This window comes from Typopeltis vanoorti, chromosome 6 (assembly GCF_054136105.1).
Source record: "Typopeltis vanoorti isolate ZY-2024b chromosome 6, IOZ_Tvanoo_1.0, whole genome shotgun sequence".
Lineage (NCBI taxonomy): Eukaryota > Metazoa > Arthropoda > Arachnida > Uropygi > Thelyphonidae > Typopeltis > Typopeltis vanoorti.
Window position 1 is genome coordinate 21,968,408 of NC_143554.1, and position 25,163 is coordinate 21,993,570.

Here is a 25,163-nt window from a genome sequence, read left to right on the forward strand (position 1 = left end):
TTAGCTTGTAATGTTGGGTACTACACTGGTGTAATACCCAACATTACAAAATTTTGTACAAATTGCAATATGTTTTTGGCATAAATTATAAATTTCTTAAGGACATAGGAAATGAATGTACGGTGCTTACAGAAAACTATTTGGAGAGACATTTCAGTATGGAATATGTCCACCCTGAACTGTGATGCAGCTCTAACAACATTGTACCATGCTTAGCACTAAGTGATTTAGGAATTCTTGAGGTAAACTGGCCCACTTCTCCTTCAGAGCAATGCTAAGGCCTTGTTTGTTTTCTGGAACTCTCTGGCAATAAGGGGAATTTTAAGCAGCAGTGCATCTCCCTGTTGTGTCTGCAACTTGTTCTATTGAGGTTGAAATCTGGAGAGAGTGCTGGCTACTCAATTCAGTTAATATCCTCAATCTCCAGAAGTGTCTCCACTGCTTGTGTACAATGTGGCATTGTCATCCAGAAAAATGAATTCTTCACTACAACGCTACAGAGCAATCAAACATGATGTTGAAAAACTTCATTGCAATATCGTTCACCAGTCACAGTCCCTTTTTACAGTACTTGTAGCTCAGTGCATCCATAAAGCATAATGCTTCCACACACCATGACTCCAGTACTGCTTATTTATCCCTTCAAGAATGTTCTCATGATGGTAAGCAGTACCACTTTCATTCCAGATCATCTAGAATTGGAGGAAAGACTAAAACACTCTCATCTATAAAGAGTACATTAGCCCATTGGTGTCTTGTCCAATTTTTATGAATACAACACCACTAAAAATGTGCTCTACGATGAGCTGTGGATAAAGGGACACAGACCACAGACCTTCAGGTGTAAAGGCCTACTTGTCACATACGTCTTGCCACAGTTTGTCGAGATAAATATCCGCATATGTGTGCTTGAATGGAGCTAACTTGCAAGCTGACCTGCTGTTTGGTGTTGATTACTTTTTGATATTATAACCAAAAGTCTGTCTTCGTGCTCCATGGCAGAGGGAGGGTGATCTCTTAGCAAGCATCTGGAATACATTCCGTTGGTTTTAAATGCTGCCCAGAGCCTGGATACAATGCTGTGTGAAATTACAAACTCTCTGGCAATATCAGTAATTCTATGGCTTCTTCAAGATTTCCAATAATTTTACCCTGTGTGAAATCATCTAAATGATGCCATTGAGATATTACATGAGATCCAACTTTGCAACTTTATTCCTTCACAAAAAGAGCTTTCTTCAAAACACTTTATCACAGCCTTTGGCTTTTATCCTGTTGAGTGCTAACACTTTATCCCCTTTGCATGTGATTTGAAAATTTCATTGTGTACCCACTTTCTACTAAAAATTGTCAGTTATACAAATTCATCATCACAAACCATGAGCACACTGACTGTTGGTTACCGATGCTTCCTTCACTATCTTCTTCCACCTTGCATTGTCTAGTGTGCAGTGTCTCAGTTTCTGTAACCCCATTCCACATGTCCTTTATGTCATCTATCCATTCTCTGTATGGTCTGCCTCTTCTGTTTACATCATCCATAATAGCAAACATGAATGTCTTTATTTTCTGATCCTTGCTCATTCTGCAGATTTGTCCAATTAATTGCAGCTTCCATTGTATAATTTTCTGCATTAAACTCTGATAGACTCTTCATTTGTGATTTTCTGCACCCAACCTTTTCTTAGAATCTTCCTGTAACAAGTTCTTTCAAATGCCAAAATTCTTTTTAGTGATTCCTGATTTATTACCCACATTTCAGATCTTACAGCACACCCAAAGATGCATGTTTCTAGTGCTCCTAATTTCGTTTGCAAGCTGATCGCTTTATTTTTCCTGATGTACAAATTGCCACAAGTTAATTTGTCAGAATATGTGGTTGTAATTTTCAGAAATAGTTTTTATCCTTAGGTTTTGGATACCAGTGTAACTATATGTTGATCAGTTTTTTAATGTAAGGAGAAGCAGAACTGTCTACTATGGGCCTTAATGGAGCTTTTTTTTCCATAAATCTTAATGGGTTGGAACTGGAATTATAAGGTTTAAGTTTTTGAATTGTTTTATAAAGTAGTAATAATTAAAATACTCAAGGATGAAAGAAACATCACCTTATATGTTTTGGTGATAATGACATTCTTGTTCTGATATTATATCCTAAGTTCAACAAATTCCAGATGAGCAGATTCCATTTTTGAATTTGCATTTTTTAGGATATTTGCTATATCTGGTGGGTTATTATTATCAGTATAGGAAGAAAGACTATATGTGCCCTCATCTATTTTTGACAAGATCTGCATGCCCAGTATTTCCTTCAAGGCTATTAATTAGTTGCGCTCAAGACTGAGAACACTCAAAGTTTCTTTCCGATATCGAATGGAGCACAGAATAATTAAGGTGTGTTGTTGAGATAGTAATAACTGAGGCTTATATGTATTTTTTAGACATACAGGGTGTTCGGGATAAATTTGACAGTTTCGTAAGGAAAAAGAAAATCTTCTTTATATCTATTAAATTTAATGAATTGACAAAAAAACATTACAGGCAGAGTTAATTACAATACTATCAACAAGATTTACTCAAAATAACCACCATTAGCATCGATCACAGCTTCAATTCTGCTTCGGAACCTCGAACAAACTGATGCTACAGTCTCCCTGGGAAGGGCCGCAAAAACTGTTTTAATTTTATCCATTAACTGGGCTTTTGTATTACTGGAAGTGCGATTGGTGTCTTTTTCAACTGCGCCCCATACAAAATAATCCATGGGGTTAAGGTCTGGGGAGTTTGGAGGCCAAACATTTGGACTGGTGAAGTCGTAGAAATTTTCAGACAACCATTTTTGACTTTTCCCAGAGGTGTGGCAAGGGGCCGAATCCTGCTGCCATACATACGGCCTACCATTGGCTACCCTTGTTATCCAGGTCTTGACTACAGTTAGCAACTCCACGAACAAAGCCCGAATTCCAATGCCAGGGTTCTTCAACACCTGTTCCTGCAGATTTGCGAGGAATTCTGCTGTACGAACGCAATCAGATCGTCTGCTAGGGATCTTTCTTCTTGCTACATCCTCGTAGTCACCATTGCAAGTCTCTAGTTCATGCCTGATTGTTTTTACTGTATTCAGGGAGCATTGGGCAGCAGTCGTAATATCCTTATTTTGATGGCGGGCACGAATCATCATGATACAAGTTATTCTCTTCCATGATTCAGGTGGGTTCCAGCTATCCATCCTTTCTGACATCTTGTATATGAATGAAGGAGGGTCCAAACTTTTAAATGAAGAGAAGTGTGTGTTAATACATGTAACTTACGGAAAAATATAATTAATTATAAATATGTCAAATTTATCCCGAACACCCTGTACTTAAGTTTCCTAAGGTGGCAGGGTTTTTACTGTGCTGAAACATCATAGATCCAAAGTTGGAATTCAGCATGTTTATATACTCATTCAGTGGCAGCCCGTACATAAGCACTGCGATACTGCAGCACTCCCAAGGCAAACATGAAAAAATTAAATTTCGTTTGTGTTTATAAATAATAGCAATGCTTACAAAATTATATAAATGCAATATAACATGTTAAAGGTCACAGCTTATGTTTCGATAGTGATTGAATAGTTAATAATTGGAATTGTTCGATTAACGCTTTAGATTACGAAACAAATTTACTGCGATCTAATGCAGTGTCGGAATTATCACGTTCGACCAGTTGCAGTCAGACTTGCCGATATTCGTTTGCGCTTGGCATTGCACGTAACTAGTGAATCTGACACTGTTCATTTGGGCAGTGTCGCTGATATAAATTGTATGCTTGTGCACATTATTCTGTGAGATATGTAACTTTTATTATTGGTGCATGTTCATGGTGAGGGTGAACTATTTTTTGCAAATCTTATATGCAAATTAAGTGGATATTGAATCCAACATTATTTCAAAGCTGAATATAGAAACTCTAAAAGTTTCATGCCAAATATATAGAAACTATAAAAGTTTCAGCTGATCCAAGCGTAAGCCAACCTAGTTCAGGCTAGGGCAACTTGTATTAAAGGTGGAGTAAGTTCTGATCACTATCCTTAATATTTTCCATAATGTAAAGCACATCTCCTTACGGACATGTATGACGCTGAATACTAAGGATAGTAAACAGAACTTACTCCACCTTTACTATGAGTTGCCCTAGCCAGAACTAAGTTGGCTTACGCTTGGATCCACCAAAAATTTTATAGTTTCTATATATTCGGCTTTGAAATAATGTTGGATTCAATATCCACTTAATTTGTATAATTTTGCATTGCCGAAGTGAAGCCTTTTTGGTCCTTTATCTCAATTATTTTATTCTGTTAAAATAACATATAATTATTTATTTATTATAGATATAGGGCTGAATTATGACAAGTGTCACTATTGAAAATATGAAAATAATTATATTTTCTAAATTATCGTTACACTAAACAAATGCACTGCGATCTAACGCAGTGTCAGAATTATCGCGTTCAGCTAATTACAGCTAGACTTGCCGATATTCGCTTGCACTTGTTATTGGATGTAACAAGTGAATCCGACACTGCTCGTTTGAGCAGTGTCATTACACATAGATTGTATGCATGCACGCATTATTTCTGTGAGATACGAAACTTTTATTATTGGTATGTGTTCGTGGTGAGGGGGAAATATTTTTAATAAAGCAGTTTTTTAATATGCAGATTTATTCATTAATAAATTGTTTACTGATTAGGGAAAAAAAAATTATTATTTTTTTTTATCTTGTATATGCAGCACCTCCACTTAAAATTTTCACTGGCCACCACTGTACTCGTCTTAGTTGTGCTGCTGTAAGCATGTAGCATTTCCTCTGAATATAAACTGGTCAAATGTTCAAATATAATAAACAGCTTATCTTGGTTCAGAATAAAAGCTACTGGAATAATCTCAAAAACTCACGAAAGGTTGCAAAACTTATAGCACATCAGTGTTGTGTGTGTGTGGGGGGGGGTTAAGACAAATGAGTATAACAGTCCCTATGAAAATCATGTGGGAAAAAACTTTCCAAAGCAGAAATGTAGATGGATGAAAGAGTATGAGAAGTTAGTTCACTATGTTTGGAGCTGGACTTGTATTTATTTGCTTAAGGGAGCATGGAATAATGGTGGCAGCCAGTTCAGCTGAACATTGACCATGAAATTACCTGTAAAAAAAAAAAAAAAAAAAAAGACATAAAGCAAGAAGAGAACATCTATGAGAAAGTGGATGGAGTCTGTGAAAGCACTTCACTAGTTAACTGGATAGCCTTCTTTTTGATGAGCACCAGCATTTTTAAAGAAGTTCTTGATGCATTATCTCATATGTGAGAACAACATTCTAGGATAGTACTGATGTGAGATTTATATAATGTTAAGGGTTATACAAATGAGAAATAATGTCTTGGACAGAAAAGGACAACTAATTTTTCTGGAGGCAGGGATGGCTTTGGATGAGATTGCCAGCAGAGGCTGGAGGTGTCTCTCAGATTAAGAAGGAAGACTTGATTTCGTGTTAAGATTTCAGTATCATCAATGTTTGAATAGGAGAAATGTGGTTTTTCTTGTGTACAATTTGAAGATAGACACCATGAAAGTAAGTGGCATCAGTGGAAAGGGGGGGGGGGGTCTAACAGAAGAATTACTCAATAGAAATACCATCAAAATAAGTTATTGCAACACTAGACAAACTAAATTATAAAAGAAATATTAACTGGCTTACATTTTGCTGCATTTCAGACCATCATCTTCACAGCAAAACAACTTGTTAGAGTTTAAATGCGACAATAAGTAAGTGAAACATTTCAAAGTGTAATAGACAAGATCTAAAGTCCTAATTTGGCACCCTCTAATGTTGTAAAAGAGAAGTATTACAATTGTACAAGAATTAATCTTAGAATAACAGTCTCTGAGATGTTTGGCAGATTAATGCAGCCATACTTGTTGATATTAGGAGAATGCTTCATAGCCAGTGCTGATTCTAAAAATAATCTTTCTGACCTGCAGTGAATACTATATAGCACAGTGGTTTTCTTCCATCTAATCCTGTGTGAAGGGGTATCCAAATCATGGTCTGCCAGTCCTGATTCACCACAATAATGGTAACAAATGTAAATCTTATTTCTCCAAGGCAGATTTCAACAGATTTTCCTGCCTTTTTATGTTGCTTCTACCCATGAAAGGTTATTTATAAACTCACAGTACATTTTGTACTGTATTTCTTCTTAAAATAAGAAATACATTCACTACCATTATTATGGCAAGTCAGGGCTGGAAGACCATGCTTTGCACATCCCTTTCAGACAGAATTAGATGTTGCAGGTCAGAAAGATTATTTTTAGAATCAGCAGTAGCTATGAAGCATTCTCCTAACATCAACAGGTATTGGCTTCATTAATTTGCCAAATATTTCAGATGCTGTTATTCTAAGATCAATTCCTACACAGTTGTAATACTTCTTTTTTTACAACATTAGTGGGCTGCAAATTAGGACTTTAGATCTTTTGTCCATTACAATTTGAATTGTTTCACTTACTCATTATCACTTTTAAACCGCAAACACATTGTTTTGTTCAGAAGATGCTGGTTTGAAATCCAGTGGAATGTAAGCCAGTTCTAAACATGTTCTTATAATTTAGTTCGTCTGGTGTTGTAATATGTCAAAATAAGTTACGCATAATGTCCAATACCTAAGCTTATCTGTTAGATATATGATCAGCCATAGAATTGGTATTATATACCAACAGTTCAGTAAGTAGAAATTGAAACTGGCCAGACAACTGAACATATTATCCTTTCTCAAACATTGCCATTATAGCCATACAATTCATGCTTTTCTCAAATTCAAAGAAAAGCTTAATTCAGCCAAGGCACATTGTATATACAGATAGGTGAGTTAAATTGCAAATTAACTTAGAGCTTACTAAGTTAAAAAATGCTATAAAAATAAACAACATTCTACATGAAGAACCTTTTAATTTTTTTAATTCTAAACTGTGGGCTGTCATACATCACATCACTGAAGTTTGGGCTAAAAAAGAATTCACTAATGGGTGCTTAAGGGACAAAGCTGTAATAACTGAGAGGAGATCTCCACACAGCCTTTAAAGGAATGCGGAAACTGACCAGGTCTTCTGACCTAATGTCCAATCCTCACTTTCTCGTGGTGCACCCTGTTAGGTATCTGGATACTGAACAAACGAGGATGGGCTGGCAATTTGGGATTTAGCCAGCAAATTGTATTCTTAGTGGCTTAAACCAAAATATAAAATGATGGTACAACATGGCAGAATTTCATGCCGACTGGGGGCATCACCTGATTAAACAAGGCCCTCCATTGTTTTCACCAGGGAACCAAGGCAAACAGCAAAAAGTCAGCTACTGGAACAAATCCTAAAACACACTCCAACCAACATCACCAGAGTTCAAGATCGGTACTATCAATGTAAGAAGCCTCAATGTCAAAGAAATGGAGCTAGCTGAGGAATTAGATAAGTACCAGATCAACATAATAGGGGTGACTGAAACAAAAAAGACAAAATCTGGTGAGATTTTTCTAAGCAATAAATACAAAATGTTATATTCAGGCAATGACAATCAGGGAAAAGAAGGTATAGCTATAGTATTGAACACAAAATATAAGACTAATCTTCTTGAATGGCAAGCAATATCAAGTAGAGTGATGTGGGCAAATATCAGAATGGGGAACTGGACAATGAGACTTATTTGTGGTCTCACAGAAGGTTCTACTAAGGTAGAAGTGGAGGAATTTTTTGAGGCTTTAGAGAAAGCAACTGACACAAGAAAAAGGAAAAGTTGGTACTTGTTGGTGATCTAAATAGCAGAGTAGGAAATGATTGTCAAACATACAAAAATATTTTGGGAAAATATGGAGAAAAGAGTGAAGCTAATAATAATGGCAAATACCTGTTGGATTTCTGCTCAGGACATGGACTGGTTATTGCTAACAGAATGCTCCAACATAAAAATGTGCACAAATTCACATGGAGAGAAAGGCAAGGAATAAAAAAAAAATAAAAATAAATAAATAAAAATTCTCATTGATTATGTTATTGTTGATACTTATGTTTTTCTCCCTCATGCAGGACACCAGAGTGTGCAGAGGATTTGAAATTGACTAAATGATCACCATTTAGTCTTGAGCAGGATAAAATTGAATTTCATATTGAAAAGAAGAACATGTAAGAAAGTTTTAAAGCAAATAAAAGTTCTTAGATATGAACTATAGACTAAAATACAGAAAGATTATTCAAGAAAAAATGAATGAGTTTGAGAACAGGAATCAAACCTTGGAGATTCAGTGGCAAGCCCTGAAGAAAATACTGATTTCTTCAGCCTGAGAGGCATGTGGTGAGGTTGTCTGCAAAGATAGAAAAATCAGAATTCCATGGTGGACACAGGAAGTTGAGTAGGCAGTGAAGGAAAAGAAGAAACCATATGAAAAGTTCCTGACAAATAAGTCAGCTTGTGCACTTAGAAAATATAGAGACAAATGTAAGAAAGCTAAACACTGTGTGTAAAAGTAGCTAAACAAAAGGCATGAGAAGACTTTGGTGAGAACATTGAAAATAAATATCAAGAAGGTGGCAAGATATTCTAGAACTTGTTGAAGAAGCTCAGAAATGGAGAAAAGAGCGCTGTATAAGGAATTAGAGATGATAAAGGTTACATGAAAACTGGAGAAATAGATATCCTTGAAGTATCCCTGAAAGTTAAAAGCAGGCACCTAAAGAAATTTGAGATCCTGCACTAATGCCAATGCACTACTTTCCATTTGCAACTGTCAAAATCATGATTGTGAATTAATCACCACAGATGCTTACAGAAGAAGCTGTGAATGCTCCCAGCCGAGGTCATAACTTTTACTATTACACCTAAACAAGTTCCATAGCTAGAAATTAAGACGAACATAGAACAGGGCATCTACAATCTTCTACCTTCAATAGCCAATAATGTTCATTTAGACATAGCATCCTAAAAAAATCAAAGCTGCCTAAAAGCAATATGCCATAGAATGAAATAGTGGACTTAAAAAAATTTATACAAGAATAAAAATATTGTTAGTATTAAAACTGGTAAGGGAACGCTACAGTTTTCATGAATCAAGAGAATCACAGCAAAATATGCAAGATCTCCTATGTGATAATTCTACTTACCAAATCATAGATCAAGAAACCTCTCCCCACCTCATATCTCAAAAGAAAACAGTGTATAAATTATTGAAAAAAATGACTTCTTGGTCCAAAGAAATCATCATCAAAATAAAACCTGTTCGTGTTAAACCACCCCCTACTTAGGGAGCACCTAAAATGCACAAATCTAATATTCCCCTATACCCCATAGTTGATAGCATAGATAGTCCTACTTATAAACTTGCTCAACAATTATCAAGTCGCTTGTCTCAATTACTGATAACTTCTCTACTTTTATAAAAAAAATTCTGTCCATTTCAAATCACTGCTTGAAAAAAATCACATCCTTAAATTTGGTCATAATGGTAAATTTTGATGTCATTTCCTTATTTACTAATATACCACTAACAGATACTCTTGATTTAATAAAGTCTAACCTCCCCTCAAGTATCTTTGAATTATTTTAAAATTTATTATGTATACAGGTTACTTTATATGACAAGGAAAAATCCATAAACAGAATGGTGCTGCACAGGGTTCCCCCTTTAGCTAACTTGTTCGTGCAACACTTTGAAAACAAAATATTTACCACAGCTACATACAAACCCTTAGTGCAGTTATGCTTTGTTGATATGTTTGTCATTTAGTCCCATGAGCAAGGCATTTTGGATTCTTTTGTGACTTACCTAAACAGCCAACACCAAAAAATTAACTTCACAGTAGAAAAAGAATCTAATAGCTGTTTGCCTTTTCTTGATCTATTAGTTACTACTCAACTTTCAGATGCTTCACTATCTTTTTCTGTTTATAGAATGTCAACACACACACACAGGAAGATGCCTACATAAACAATCACATCATTCAGCCCAACAGTAGTATTCTGAAAACACTTATATATAGAACTAAGACAGTTTGTTCTAATGGTGCAACTCTCATCACAGAGCTTAACTATTTTCACCATACTCTCCAGTTGAATGGCTACAACTCCTACAAAACAGAAAAAAAAACACATTTCTAAATGAAACAAGTGGTAGCAGAACATAAGTACAAAATATTCAAGAGAAATTTTATCAGGAGCAGTATAACAGAAACCTGAAATGTGAAAAGAAAAAACAGCTGGAGTAGATGATATTCAACCAGAAAAATAAAGGTATAAGAATTTTAAAGTCTGCATGCCATGATTCAGAAGGCATATTCAGAAGATCACATTCTAAAATATTAGGAGCGAGCTTTCATAATATCTCTAAAAAGAAAAAAAATGAAATATGAGAGTTTCCTTCCTGAATATTCTCATTGCAGTTGAAAATCATAGGAGTCTTACTTTTGAAGTATGCAGAAAAAAAAAGTTCAATAATGGATGGTATCTGCATGCCAGCTTACACCACCAGCACTTGGCACAAAAACAAGCATCATCAGAACTCTAAAAGAGAGAGCAATTCTGATATCAGTTGATGATAATAATAATAATAAAAGAAATATCTTATATTAAAGACATTCTTAAAAAAAAGCTTACAACATCAGAACTATTAATTACATCTTGAATAAACCGTCGCTCTAAGAAAACAACCAGGCTACTACAAAGACACTGTTTCCTTACCTTACATCAGAGATGTTATAGACAAATTAGCAACAATTCTACAACATTAACTTTAAAGTTGCCTTTCGATCTGTACAAAAAAGCCTTCATGAAGTTAAGATCTCCAAAACAATGAAAAGACTAGGGGTGTACAAAATCTTTTTGGCATTTGTTACATTGGGGGGTTGCTTAAAGATCAAAGCTGTATAACAGAGGAGACCTCCACATAGTCTTTAAAGGAATGCAGAGAACCGACCAGAGCTTCTGATCTAATGTCCAGTCCTCACTGTCTCGTGGTGCACCCTGTTGGGTGTCTACCTGGATACTGAACGAACAAGGATGGGCTGCCAATTTGGAATTTAGCCAACCAAATCGTATTCTTATTGGCTTAAACCAATATAGAAAATGATGGCACAACATGACAAAATTTCATGCCGGCTGGGGCGTCGCCCGACAAGGCCCCTGTTGTTTTTGCAGGGAACCAGGGCGAACAGCGAAAAGTCAGCTACTGGAACAAATCTGAAAGCACACCCCAACTCAACATCACCAGAGTTAAAGATCGGTACTTGTAATTGTAACATTGTAATTGTTTCCATAACTTTTATGATGGATTGTGATCGCTGTGTAACCATGAAGGAAAGAATTATGTACATAAATTTAAGGAGGCAAGCCCAGAAGGAGCCAATGCCTAATCTTAAATGAACTATGGGTGGTGTACTTGAAGGATCTAAACATTAATTAATTAGACTATCAGACATGGTATTTTATATCTTGTACAATGAACCACACATATATTATCTCAATCCCACATTCAACATCTGTCAAGTGTTGAATGAATTAAAAAAGACAATTTTTAATTCAGAAATCACTTTGTAAATATCTCTTTATATTTGTGTTTTGTCTCGATCTGAAGAAGTACACAGTAGCGCTGTACAAAACTAGTAATTTCTTTTATTACAATGTTTTACTTTTTTATGCGATTTTTGGCTGTAATTATTTTAAAAATATGGATACAACAAGCCATAAGAATTTCAACTTGTTAAACTGATTTTATATATGTGTAGATTTGCTGTAGTAAGATTCTACTGTACAATGTTTTCTGAAGCCTTTATCATCACAATTTTTTTTTAATCAACTGTGACAAGGATGTATCTTATATTCATGGTTGTTCATTTTGGTGATAAATAGTGTCTTAGATGTGGTTATTGACCAGAAATGAGAAAGCTGTGTTTGCAGATTGGTGATTTGGACACATTCAATAGAAGAGCTACAGAATAAACTGGCAAGAAGATGAGCAAGTCTTGAGGAGTAGTAAAAACTGCAAATATTTGGGAAGTGGACGTTCTAGCGATGGAAGTTTAGATCAGGAGATATTGAGGAGGATTTCAGTTTGTTAGTGTGCTTTTTTTTAATGGTTCAAGTAGTCTACTTTGTGGCAGTGAGTTCCACTGAAGTGTAAGCTTTTGATTAACAGAAGTTACGTACCCTTTCTTTTAAGCTTACAGGGTGATCCGAATGCATTTTTGAAAATTATGGAGACAACTACCATGTTTGAATAAAAACTTTAGTTTAATATAACTAAAATCTACATTCAACGTTTCGACCTTTATGTCAAGGTCATCTTCTGGAGCATACAACTATACACAGAAAACAAGCTATACTACAATCCAAACTGGTTTGTTAAAGACACTGACCAACTGCTACAACAATTGTTGGCCTGACCTCTGGTGAATTTAAAAAAAAAAAAAATTATACATCAATGCTAGAATCCTGTTATTAGTGTTATCTGTGTTGTAGAAATACATTGGGCACAACAACAAGTATCTATCTATATACATATATTAACATCATGTACATTCCAGCCAGTTGGTATGGAATGGTTTCTAATACTAGCTGAAGATTGGCTAGAGTCCTGACTCATGCTGGATCTTATATATTAGGTAGGCTGAATGTGTGCCATCCAGATCCTTGGAATTTTCATGCCATCTTTGTTGTTGATATTTGGGTGGTTTATCAGGATTTCGCAGGCTTCCTTAAATTTCCTTTCGTACCAGGTTTTTGTGCGGTGTAAAGAGCAGGTGCTTTTCCAGTTGATTTGGTGTAAGGTGTTGAGTGCATGGTCTGAGAGGCCTGCTTCACTATAATGGTTATATTTAATGTGTCTAATGTGTTCTTTTTTGCGTATAGGGATTGTCCGTCCCGTTTCACCAATGTACGGTAAGTTACAGGTGCAGCGGATGCAATAGACTCCAGGATGTGCTACTGGGAGGAGAAGATCCTTAGAGGAGTTGAATATGGTTTTAAGTTTAGTGGGTGGTTTAAAGGGGGCATTGAGGTTATAATGTTGTAGGATTCTGTTGATTTTTTCTGATAACCTTTTAATGTAAAACGTAGAAGTTATGTAGGTTTTACCCATTTTGTCTTATGTTGCAGAGACATGGGGACAAAGAAAAGAGATATAAGAAAAATATAAGCAATGGAAATGAATGCCGTGAATACAGTGATGGCTAAAACAATTAAAAAGAAAATACTTGTGGAGATCAGGAAAGTTTTGGAACTAGAAAATGTTGAAAAAATGCTTGTGACTCTTACTTAAAGCAGTTTGGACATATAATAAGAATAAATTTAGAAAGAGTATAATATTTTAAATAGCAGCTTCACACATGCAAGAGAATTGTAGCTAATTCTTCTGCCATGAGCTTCACTGAATGAAGCTCATGGTATATTGAGTGAAAGATATACACTAATACATTCTGTTTAGTTTTCTCTTACATGTGCAAAGCCATTATTTAAAATATTGTACTATGTCTAAAATGCATGTCTCTATTAAATGTCTAGTAACTGAGTTTAGAAAGAATACCATAAATAATGTATGAAGTGAAAACTGAAAAGAAGAGGCCAAGAGGAGGTTTACAAAAAAAAAAGTGGAGAGACCAGATAAGAAAAAAAAAAGCTGGAACAGAGTTTTTGAAGAAAGAAATTGGGAGCTTGATCAAGGCAGATCAAGAATCTTCTGGTTCTGTTAGATCATTTGCTGATAAAGAAGAATCTTCTTTAATTTACTTTTCTTGACTGTAACGTGACACACTTTTAATAAATTTTTTACAGAAATCATTTTATGGTTTTTAGTTAGAATCAGTCCTTAATGTAATTTAGTTGTGGCTTTTGTTATGTTTATGTTATACTTATGTTATGCTAATATTTAATTAAATATTATAGAGTAATATTTATTTTATGAATTTATTTATTTAAGAAAACGGACATTAGTCGCTATTGGAACACATGACTTAGACTCTCTACATGGACCATTTACATATACAGCCAAAGCTCCTTTGTCTATTAATTTCATGCCTCTTAACCAAGCTAAGGAATATAATGCTTGTGAAATGATGGAAATATACTCTGTAAGTATACTTAAAATTTTATTGAATTACTGTGACAGCATTTTAGATTTTAATTTTCATTTGGTCTTGCCTTGGTTTGAACCCAGTTAGATGAGTGATTGAATGCAGCTTTAGGAGAGAAAAAACAGACAAAATCAGAAGTAGCGCTCAGCATCATATCATGTCTCTTGGATCAAATCGAAAGCTGAACTGCAGGATAACAATTGTAATGTAATTAATGAATGGATCCTCAAGACTGATACACAAATGGAATGTATTATGTTGCTAGAGTGAGTTAAATGCATTGTCAATGAATGATTTTAAGTAGGAACATGATAGATGCATGGCAATAATGGTCATGGCCCTCTTGTGATGACACTTTCCTTGAAGATACCTTGCTAATAACAGTAGCAACAGATTCCAAGTTGTATATACTCTGGCATGGGATATCATAGCAAACATACACAAATGTCTCTTTTGAAATAAAAATTGTCAGAGAGTGTGTATGTAGATGAGAAAAGGAAGACAAGTGATGATTTAAGAAGTTGAGAGAAAAGTGTTAGGAAAAGTGAGAAGTGTTTTTTTCATCTTAGAAATGGGAATCACTGGATAGAACTAATGCATTTTTGGAAATTATGGAGACAACTACCGTGTTTGAATAAAAACTTTAGTTTACTATTACTAAAATTTTACAATTCGACGTTTCGACCTTTGTCAAGATCATCTTCTGGAGCGTACAAATATACACAAGAAACAAGCTATACTACATTCATACTGGTTCGTTAAAGACACTGACTAATCGCTACCACAGTTGTTGGCCTGACCTCTGGTGGGGAAAAAAAAATTATACATCAACGCTAGAGTCCTATTATTTGTGTTGTCTATTATATACATATATTAACATCATTCCAGCCAGTTTGAGTGGAATGGTTTCTAATACTAGCGGATTGGCTAAAGTCCTGACTTATGCTGAATCTTTCATATTAGGTTGGCTGAATGTGTGCCATCCAGATCCTTGGAATTTTCATACCATCTTTATTGTTGATTTTTATGGTTTTACTATGGGATGGCTATGGTTATAAAACCATAGCCATCCCATACATTAAAGGGTTATCAGAAAAAATCAACAGAATCCTACAACATTATAACCTCAATGCCACCTTTAAACCACCCACTAAACTCAAAACCATATTCAGCTCCTCTAAGGATCCTCTCCTCCCATTAGCACATCCTGGAGTCTATTGCATCCGCTGCACCTGTAACTTACCGTACATTGATGAAACAGGACGGACAATCCCTATACACAAGAAAGAACACATTAGACACATTAAATATAACCATTATGGTGAAGCAGGCCTCTCAGACCATGCACTTAACACCTTACACCAAATCAACTGGAAAAGCACCTGCTCCTTACACCGCACAAAAACATGGTACGAAAGAAAATTTAAAGAATCCTGCGAAATCCTGATAAACCACCCAAATATTAACAATAAAGATGGTATGAAAATTCCAAGGATCTGGATGGCACACATTCAGCCAACCTAATATGAAAGATTCAGCATAAGTCAGGACTTTAGCCATTCCGCTAGTATTAGAAACCATTCCACTCAAACTGGCTGGAATGATGTTAATATATGTATATAATAGACAACACAAATTATATGACTCTAGCGTTGATGTATAATTTTTTTTTTCCACCAGAGGTCAGGCCAACAATTGTGGTAGCGATTAGTCAGTGTCTTTAACGAACCAGCATGATTGTAGTATAGCTGGTTTCTTGTGTATATTTGTACGCTCCAGAAGATGACCTTGACATAAAGGTCGAAACGTCGAATTGTAAAATTTTGGTAATAGTAAACTAAAGTTTTTATTCAAACACTGTAGTTGTCTCCATAATTTCCAAAAATGCCTTCGGATCACCGTGCAAACCTAAAAGAAATGGATAGAACTAAGATTGTGTATATTTGTGAAGTAGATTTCAAAGGCTTTTAGGGATTTGTTTGTCTGGAATATTATCCTTTTCCTATGACAAATCTTGCTCAACCTGCCAATGCTGTACACTCTTAGCACTTTTAGGAGAATAGTGGAGGCAAGATTATTCAGTGCCCAGCCCAGAATACTTTTAACATGTTCATTGCCAATCAAGCGATAATTCGTGATGCGAGTTCTCACCAAACGGCCGATCACGCGTTAGCGCGTGGACGTCGCTAACTAAATAAAAAAATAAAAAAAATTTGGCCACCACACGAAATTCCAATTTTCAGCTTGGCAATGAAAGTGTTAAAGCATTACATAAACTTTGGCATATTGTTCAGTAGCTTTTCTGCAGTATAACCTTTTAAAGCTTATTTCTTCAAAAAATGAGCTTTAAAAGGTTATATTGTTATAACCTTTTAAAGTTATAAAAAGTTATATAATGTTTGATTTCTCTCTCTTGATGTCAGTAATACTGAAGTTGTCACTCTTATTGCACCTAAAAATATAGGGAAAAAAAAGTAAATCAGGACTTGGCTGTAAAATACAAACATAAAGCTACTTCAATCCTTAGCAAGCAAATTGGTAGTATTCCCCCAGCCAGTGAAAACCATCTGTTATTTCATGTTGCATAGTAACATAGATACCTAGAATTTTCTCTGATGCTCTACCTGAATTCTTGCCCACATCAGTTGACTCCTAGATTGGTGGTTCCATTCTGCTAGTTTTGTCTGTTGGCTGAGGATATAGTTTTTTTTTTTTTTTTCCCTTCTGGTTCCCACCTGTTAAAGGTCTCTTTGTAAACTTATAGTACATTTGCCATGGGTGGGCCAAGGATTCCCCTCCCCATTTTTATTGATTTCATGTATTTATATTTTTTACATTATTTTTTAGATAGCTGAGAAACCTGCTAGATCTAGAAAACAAATATTGGACTTTTTTCAAGCCACTTCAGGCCTCTTGAAGACCAGGTGGTGAAATTCGGCATCCACCTAAAGAGATTCACAAATACCCATACCAACAGTGAGAATTAAACCTGCAGTCTGCAGGTCGGAGAGTGGGATACAATTGCCATTTAGTCAACCATATTGACTCATTATCGTTATTGCTAACTTTTATTGGAAAATTTTCTTGCAGAAATTTGCAAAGTTTTGTAGTAATAATACCATGTTATAAAGGAGAATCATTGTAGTAAACTTTCTACTATGACAAACTATTTCTTTTGTTGATATCAGTTTTGTTGTAGTAATAACTATATCTAGACTAGTGTGAAGGTGTAGGTAGAGGATTTTGTTGCTGCAGATAAACTGAACTTAACTCAACTTTGATATACAGTCAGAATGTAGAAACCTAAATATCAGTTCTGTTATCACTTCAGACTTCTAAGGTATCTGCAAGAACCTTTTTTAACCCCAACTCTAATACTATATCTTGCAGCATTAATATGAAATTATTATATATTCATCTGTGCTGTGGTCACAGATGAATATTAGGTGAAGACAGTCCTCGTATCTTTGTGTGATGACACATCATTTCTCCATGTATAAGGTACATTTTAGATAGCTATTTAGAATAAAGTTGATTTTGAAGTTTAGTTTTTGCCTTCTTCTTTTTCTGATATCAATGTGCTTTTTTATGTTTTTTCATTGTAACAGTAATGTTAGACATTTGATAATAGTTTTCTACCAGGGAGATTGTTTAATTTTTAAAAGAGGTATACCATGAGTAGACATATCAATACAAAATTAATAAAGGAAAAAAATCTCACGTACAAAGATTATTTAATAGTATAATTTTCGCCTGTGTGTCACAGGCATCTTCAGTATATTAAGCTCAAATTAAACAATAACTGACAATTCCAAAAAGCGGCACCTAAGTAGCTGGTGTAAGATAACTAAAAAGGTCGATAAATTTCCTAAAAAAAAAAATTTTTTTTTAATAAATAAATAAATTAAAAAAAAAAATCAATACAATAAAAAGTTAGGAAAGATTAGCTGATTTGTAAAGTACTATCTCCCATAAAGGGGATACACGTAAGCCATCGGATCATTCTCCTAACTTAAACAGATCCGACAGCTTACATCTATCTCCCCTTTATGAGAGATAGTACTTTACAAATCAGCTAATCTTTCCTAACTTTTTATTGTATTGATTTTTTTTTTAATTTATTTATCTATTAAAAAAAAATTTTTTTTTAGGAAATTTATAGACCTTTTTAGTTATCTTACACCAGCTACTTAGGTGCCGCTTTTTGGAATTGCCAGTTATTGTTTAATTTGAGCTTAATGTACTGAAGATGCCTGTGACACACAGGCAAAAATTATACTATTAAATAATCTTTGTAAGTGAGTTTTTTCCGTTATTAATTTTGTATCAGGGAGATTGTGAAAGTAATGTGTTCGTTGTGATAGTTTCCCACCTAGAAGAGATGATCAAATCCCTGATGTGTCCACAAGGGATGTACAGGATACTGTGATAGCACTACATAAATGTTGTTATTGCACACATTTGTCAGAAGACAAAATGCAATAGTGAGGATTATAGAGAATAAGTCGACAAACAAAGGTAGGATAACAGCAGTACAATCCCACTATAGGACTAACATTGGATTGAGGAAGCCTGACCTTGTGGTAAAGAGGAGATGAGTTAGTGATTATCAGTGTATGAGGTATGAGTGCTGGGCTACCAATCACATCTTGCATCACGAGAAAGTGTTGCCTGCTATGTTGATAATCAAGACTTGGTATGGCTATTTCAGGAAGAACAAAATTTATCTCTGCAGCTGTATTCTTTAAAGGTGTATGATGTCAACAACAACAACATTATATGCACTTACCAAGCTTTGCCATCTCTCAGGCTGATTTCAGGATACTCTTTACTCTCATTGCATGGCTTGCATAGTGCACTGGCAGTATGGAGGACTTATTAGAGAATAAATCCCCACATATGTAGCTGAATAGTGTAGGATATTGTTGGGGCTTAGGCCTCTTCTGGTCTTACATGTGTAATCATAGTATGTAGCACTGTTTTCAGTATAAAGTTAGAAAAATAAATAAATACATTATTGCTCACTTCCTATTGAGAATTTTGCTTGAATTTAATCTTATTTGTCAAGACTCCAGTACCATCAGATCTTAAATTTTTGTCTTCTAAAGCACTTATTACTGCATTCATCCACTCAGATCTAGTCTCTCTCTCGATTCCCCCCCCCCCCGTCATTATGAGAATGACGCCTATTGTGTTAACCTTTCCTCTCCTATTCTGTTTAAGTGACCATATCACCTGAGATTAGCTCTGCTTACTCATTCCTGAATGCTAACAGTGTCATGTTCCTTCCTAATGTTTAGATAAGATTGATTATATCGGCTATGCCATTATTTTGATAATTATCAATTTTGTTCGCTGCACCAATTTGTTTTAAAGATATTTGATTTTATTTAATTACTTTGATAATTATCTATCCTCATTTGTTATGAGATTTTCTCTATAACAGTTATTTCTAATTTCCGAGTATTTTTATTTATATGCACAAGGGTTCAATTCTGATTGGTGCGATGACTTTTTACTATTTATTTCAGAATCTGAAAAATCACTGACTCAAGAAAAAATACCAAATATACACATTTAATAAAACAAAAACAATATATACACTTCAAATAAAATTACGCAACTAACTACAAAATTAACTGGATCCAAGGCCTTTTAAAATAAACTCACACTTTAGAGATCACTCATTCTCTGACTCATCCTATTACTGGTTTATTTAACATATACTTAATCACGTCTTTTTCCATAGAATCCTTTCTCATCACCCTTATGTAGCACACATTACTCCTCCTGACTCCGAAGTAAAATATTCTGAATTCACTGAAGTATAGGTACTCTTACCTCATGCTTTGTTATATTTTGTACCAGCAAAAAAAGTTTCTTCTACTGCTTTATCTAAGTTGCTAAATTTCATCTCCTTTTCCAGTAGAAATAACAGATAGATCCAGTGTCCTTAAAACAGATGAAATTTTCAATCAGCGTTTCCTCGAACATTCCTATAGAACGTCAATTACAATATTTTCTTTTATTTACCAATACTTATTTACAGTCTTAATTTCTTCACTTTAAAGGCTCACAGTTCTGTGATTCCTTTTTTGGAATCTTCTATTAACATGCCTCTGACTGTTACATAAAAACTTAATTTCCTAAGAACAAAATTTTGCCGGCCTGCGTTCTTAAACTTCCATTAGCTCTATCTTGTTTATCCTCCGTTCCTTGATACCGAATGCTCTCTTGTTGTTTCTGTCACCTCAATACTGAACGCTCTCTTTGTCAGCTCTCAATCACCAATCAAACTCCTCGGCAAGCATGTGCACTCCATGAAAGTGGCAAGCAAGAAGTTATGTATAATGGCTGACATATCATCTCCGTTAGTGTTACGAGAATGTCTTTACAAAACACAGCACTTAATAATTTTAAACCACAATAAAATTTCTTTGAAAGTAACACAACTATCCAAATCCAGTAGGTATACATAAATTTTTTTTAAATGCTTCACATTTCATTTTGACAAAATAACATCAATAACGGACACATCGCAAGTGCCGACATTTCGTGTTATGAAACCAAAACTAATAATGTACTAACATAAACATTTGTAAAAATATTCAGAATTTTAAATTATGATTATTTTTACACTAATATATAAACTTTTAATATGATTCTGTCGCTGATGCCATCTGTTCATGCCCAATTTCTCTCTTAGTCATATAAATTTATTCATCTGACTCCTATAGACATTCAGCTATCAAATTTTGTTAAATTAAACAGTATAATAAATAATATATTTGAGCCCTCCCTGGTACAAAAAGCACACCAGAATCATCTATATAATGTCCTATCTAAACCAACTTTATTATAAGGAAGTGAAACATGAACCATAAAAAAAAGAATGAAAAACAAATTCAAACTGCAGAGATGAAATTTCTCAGAAAAACAGCAGAATATATCAAGTAGGATCATAAAACAAAGGAAGAAATTTTACAAAATATATGAATATAAAACCAATTAACCACTATATAAGTAAATATAAATAAAAATGGTTAGAACATCTAAATTGGATGGACAGTAGCAAATTGTCAAAAATACTATACAGTAATACCCCGACTTACACGAATCCAGAGTTACACGGTTTCTTATATGTACGTGTTCCCTTCACGCCTCACCACTAGTTGTATCTTTCCATGCCGGCCAGCATCGCACATGCTGTGAACAAGCACTGATGTGTTTCGAGCGGTCTCCATTCATACCCGATTTTTATAGTCTACAAAAATCACATAAAAAATAATAATGTCATCCAAAAGAAGCAAGTCCGATTCTTCTACAGCTAGCAAGAAAAGAAACACATTGACTTTGGAAACAAAACTCAACATTATTAAGGATTTTGAAGGCAGAATGAAAATTTGTGAGCTATCAAAGAAGTTCGATTTACAGGAATCCACAGTAAGAACAATCATGAAAGATAAAGAAAGAATTCTCGTTGCTGTGAAAAATGCCCAATCATTGAATTCAAGCATAATTCTTAAACGTCATGGAATTATTGGTGAGATGAAAATGATGCTTAAATTATGGTGTGATAATCAAGTAAAAGTAAAAAATTGTCCAGTTGATCAAACGACAATATGCAGCCAAGCCAAGCTGATTTTTGAGAGGCTAAAAGTAGAAGCTGGAGAAGCGGCCAAAGAAGAAAATTTCGTGGCCAGTAATGGTTGGTTCAACCGATTTAAAAATCGCTGTAACTGGAACAGCATCCCGGAGAGTGGAGAGGCGGCAAGTGCTGATAAAGAGGCTTCGTCTGCTTTTCCTGAGCACTTAAGGCTATCATCGAGGAAGGTAGCTATAGCAGTCAAACCATATTTAATATAGACGAGATTGGCTTGTTCTGGAAAAAGATGTCTAAGAGAACTTTCATCGCACGTGAAGAAAAAACGTTTCCTGGCTTTAAGCTCCCAAAGACCGATTGACAGTAATGCTTGGTGGAAATGCGGCTGGTGATTGCAAGTTAAAACCTCTCTTAATTTATTGTTCTGAAAATCCAAGAGCTCTGAAAAAAAATCTAAAGCTGGCTTGCCAGTGATTTGGAAGTCAAATTCTAAAGCTTGGGTGAAAGCTTCTATTTTTGAAGACTGGTTTGGTCACCACTTCATACCTGAAGTTGAATGTTATTGCCAGTTTAAAAAAATTCCATTTAAAGTTACACTCATCATTGATAATGCACCTGGTCACCCTCCTGCAACTTTAATTGATTTTGATCCACTTGTAAAAGTTGTTTTCTTGCCTCCAAATACAATCAGCTTACTTCAAACGATGGACCAAGCAGTTATCAAAACATTCAAAGCGTACTAAACACGCCGTTCATTTGCAAGTCTGAATGAACCTATGAGGCAAAATGAGCAACTGTCTGTTAAAGAGTTTTGGAAACAGTTTAATGTTTTAAATGCTGTAAGGATTATTGGAGATTCTTGGGGTGAAATTTCCCAAAAAACCTTGAATGGTGTCTGAAAAAAACTTTGTCCATCCTTTTTTAAATGCAAAACGGAAATGTTGCCAGAAACTGATCAAGTTGCTGAAGCAATAGAAGAAGTTGTCAACCTTGCCTGGCAGTTAGATTTAGAAGTCGACAGTGAAGATGTCAGCGAGCTGTTAGACTCACATAACAAGGAGCTTACAATCGACGTGCTCATATAGATGCGTAAGCAAAGCGCTGCTGAAGAGACCGAAACCTCAGATCCAGTTTTACCAGAAAAGCACATGACAATTGCAAAATTAACAGAAGGTCTCACTTTAATTAAGAAAGGTTTACAGATTTTGGAGGACATAGATTCTAACGAGGAACGAATTGTAGCCACAAGGCAAGGAATAAAAAAAATCACTGGCTTGCCATGAAGAAATTTTGCCTGACAAGAAAAAGACATTATGCCATTAGACGAATCTATTAAATTTTATGAAACCATCGACATTGCAATAACTTTCTTTTTTTTTTATGTACAAAAAAACTACAATTATGATTACTGTATATTTCTTAAAAAATATACGTGTTTTTGTAAACCTTTGGTCCCAATTGTATGTTTGTATATATAAATTACATGCAAAATTATACCCCGAATTACGTGAATTCGACTTATGCGCTTTTTGTTGGTCCCATGTACCGCGTAACTTCGGTGTATCACTGTATAGATATAAAATAAATAGAAAAAGAAGAATTGGAAGAGCAAGAAAGCAGTGGCATGAGACTGGAACAGACTGGTTCACCTAAAACCATGATAACGAGTAAAATGTCGATAAGTTTAACATAATTATGTAAGGAAAAAAAGACATTGATATCCATCCATATCTATTGCTTGCCTGTAGTTGTTTGCCAAAGTAAATGTCTTTTGTTTAGTGGAAGTCAGTCAGTGCCAGTAGTATTACTCTCTTAGTCATGAGGTGCAAAGATTACATTACATATACATCATTTGCACTTTCCACTTTCAAGTGAGATGGCTCTATTTGTGTCCTGTAATCTCAGTGCTACAAAGAGCAAGTGCAAGTAGATATATGTTTATCGCCGAGTACTTTTTTTTTTCATCCATGTGATTTAATATTTGCATTCTCATTTCTCATAACCAGTTTTGTTAGAAACCACTATTTGTTGGAAAGGTTAAGTCATAGTTAGTGTTGTTAGGGTGCATTTTGTTGTAGTTGCTCATTTGTTTTTGCACATGGACTACAGACTGCATGACTTTGATTACAATTTGAAGTTGGTGTTGCATGCTGCCTCATACAACTTCAGTTGTTCTGCTTCATTTTATTATATACATATGCTGAAATGACATTAAAATCTGTGAAGGAAGCATTCCTCTGATTAAAAAAGCATTTGGATGTAAGGTGGAAAATCACACTTGGCCTAATTGCAACTTCTGTGTGAGAAACACTATGACATTTCTGAAAAATCTAGGTATGTAAGAATATTTACTGCATCGGTCTATATCAGTTATGAGATCACTACTTCATGATAGTACTTTGGCAGTTCCTAAACCACCAGACATGGACTGTATGTAGTTATTATTATTATTATTACGGGCCACTCCAGGGAGTCCTTAGACCCATCGAGGGAGGCCATAAACATCATGTCCACACAATTATACGACATTCTCACAGTATCTATCATACCTTGAACTCACTCACCATCATAGCACCCACAACAGACTCTGGCAGCTTATTCCACTCATTTACCACTCTAAAAGTAAAGAACCCAGCTCTAACACCCTTGCTAACCACACTCTTGCCCAGCTTCCATATAGGTGTCCCCTAGTTCTCCCACCACCAGTCCTGATCTCAAAAATATCCTCTGAATTAATCCTATAGAAACCCTTTAGCAATTTGAATGTCTCAATCATATCACCCCTTTTCTGCATGTCAACTAACTTCTGCAACCCACAAATCTTCAACTTGTTCTCATAAGGTTCATTCCATAGACCTGCTATCATCTTGGTCACTCGCCTCTGGATCCTCCGCCTCCTCCCCATCAAGAAGAAACCTAGGTGACCAAGTCGAGATGAGATCTTATCAAGGCTCAGTACAGAGGTACAATAACTTGCTTGTCTCTGCTCGTCAAAGTATTTTTCAACAACCAAGTGAGTCGATGAGCTGATTTAGCCACTTTTGCAATGTGCCCCCTAAACTTCATCTCCCTATCCACCAACTATCCCATGTCCCTGGCCTCATCAATCTCCTGGAGTACAGTTCCACCAATATGGTATACTGCTGCTAATCTTTTCACCCCAAAATGCATAACTTTACATTTTGTCACATTCAATTGACATCCATTCTCCTTAGCCCAGAACTCCAATCTATCCAAGTCGTCCTGAAAGAATTTGACATCTTCTGCATTCACTATTGCCCTACCCAACTTTGCATCATCAGTGAACAAATGAACTGTTCCTCTTAGATCCTTCCCTATATCATTAATGAACAAATTAAACAGCTGTGGTCCAAGAACAGAACCCTGCATAGTTGAAGACAACTCTGCT

The 25,163-nt window shown here is 35.2% G+C and overlaps 1 protein-coding gene across 4 annotated transcripts in view; it reads left to right on the plus strand.

Moving 5' to 3' along the window:
- The window catches only part of beta-PheRS (phenylalanine--tRNA ligase beta subunit), a 251,748-nt gene that overhangs the window by 70,230 nt on the left and 156,355 nt on the right, over nt 1-25,163 (plus strand). For all 4 annotated transcript variants that reach the window (XR_016548477.1, XM_090394711.1, XM_090394713.1 and 1 more), the window contains exon 7: nt 13,998-14,148. Coding sequence is in view for 3 of the 4 variants with exons in the window: in XM_090394711.1 (XP_090250837.1) it covers nt 13,998-14,148 (151 nt within the window). In the remaining variant the exon portion in view is untranslated. The remainder of the gene's footprint in view (nt 1-13,997; nt 14,149-25,163) is intronic.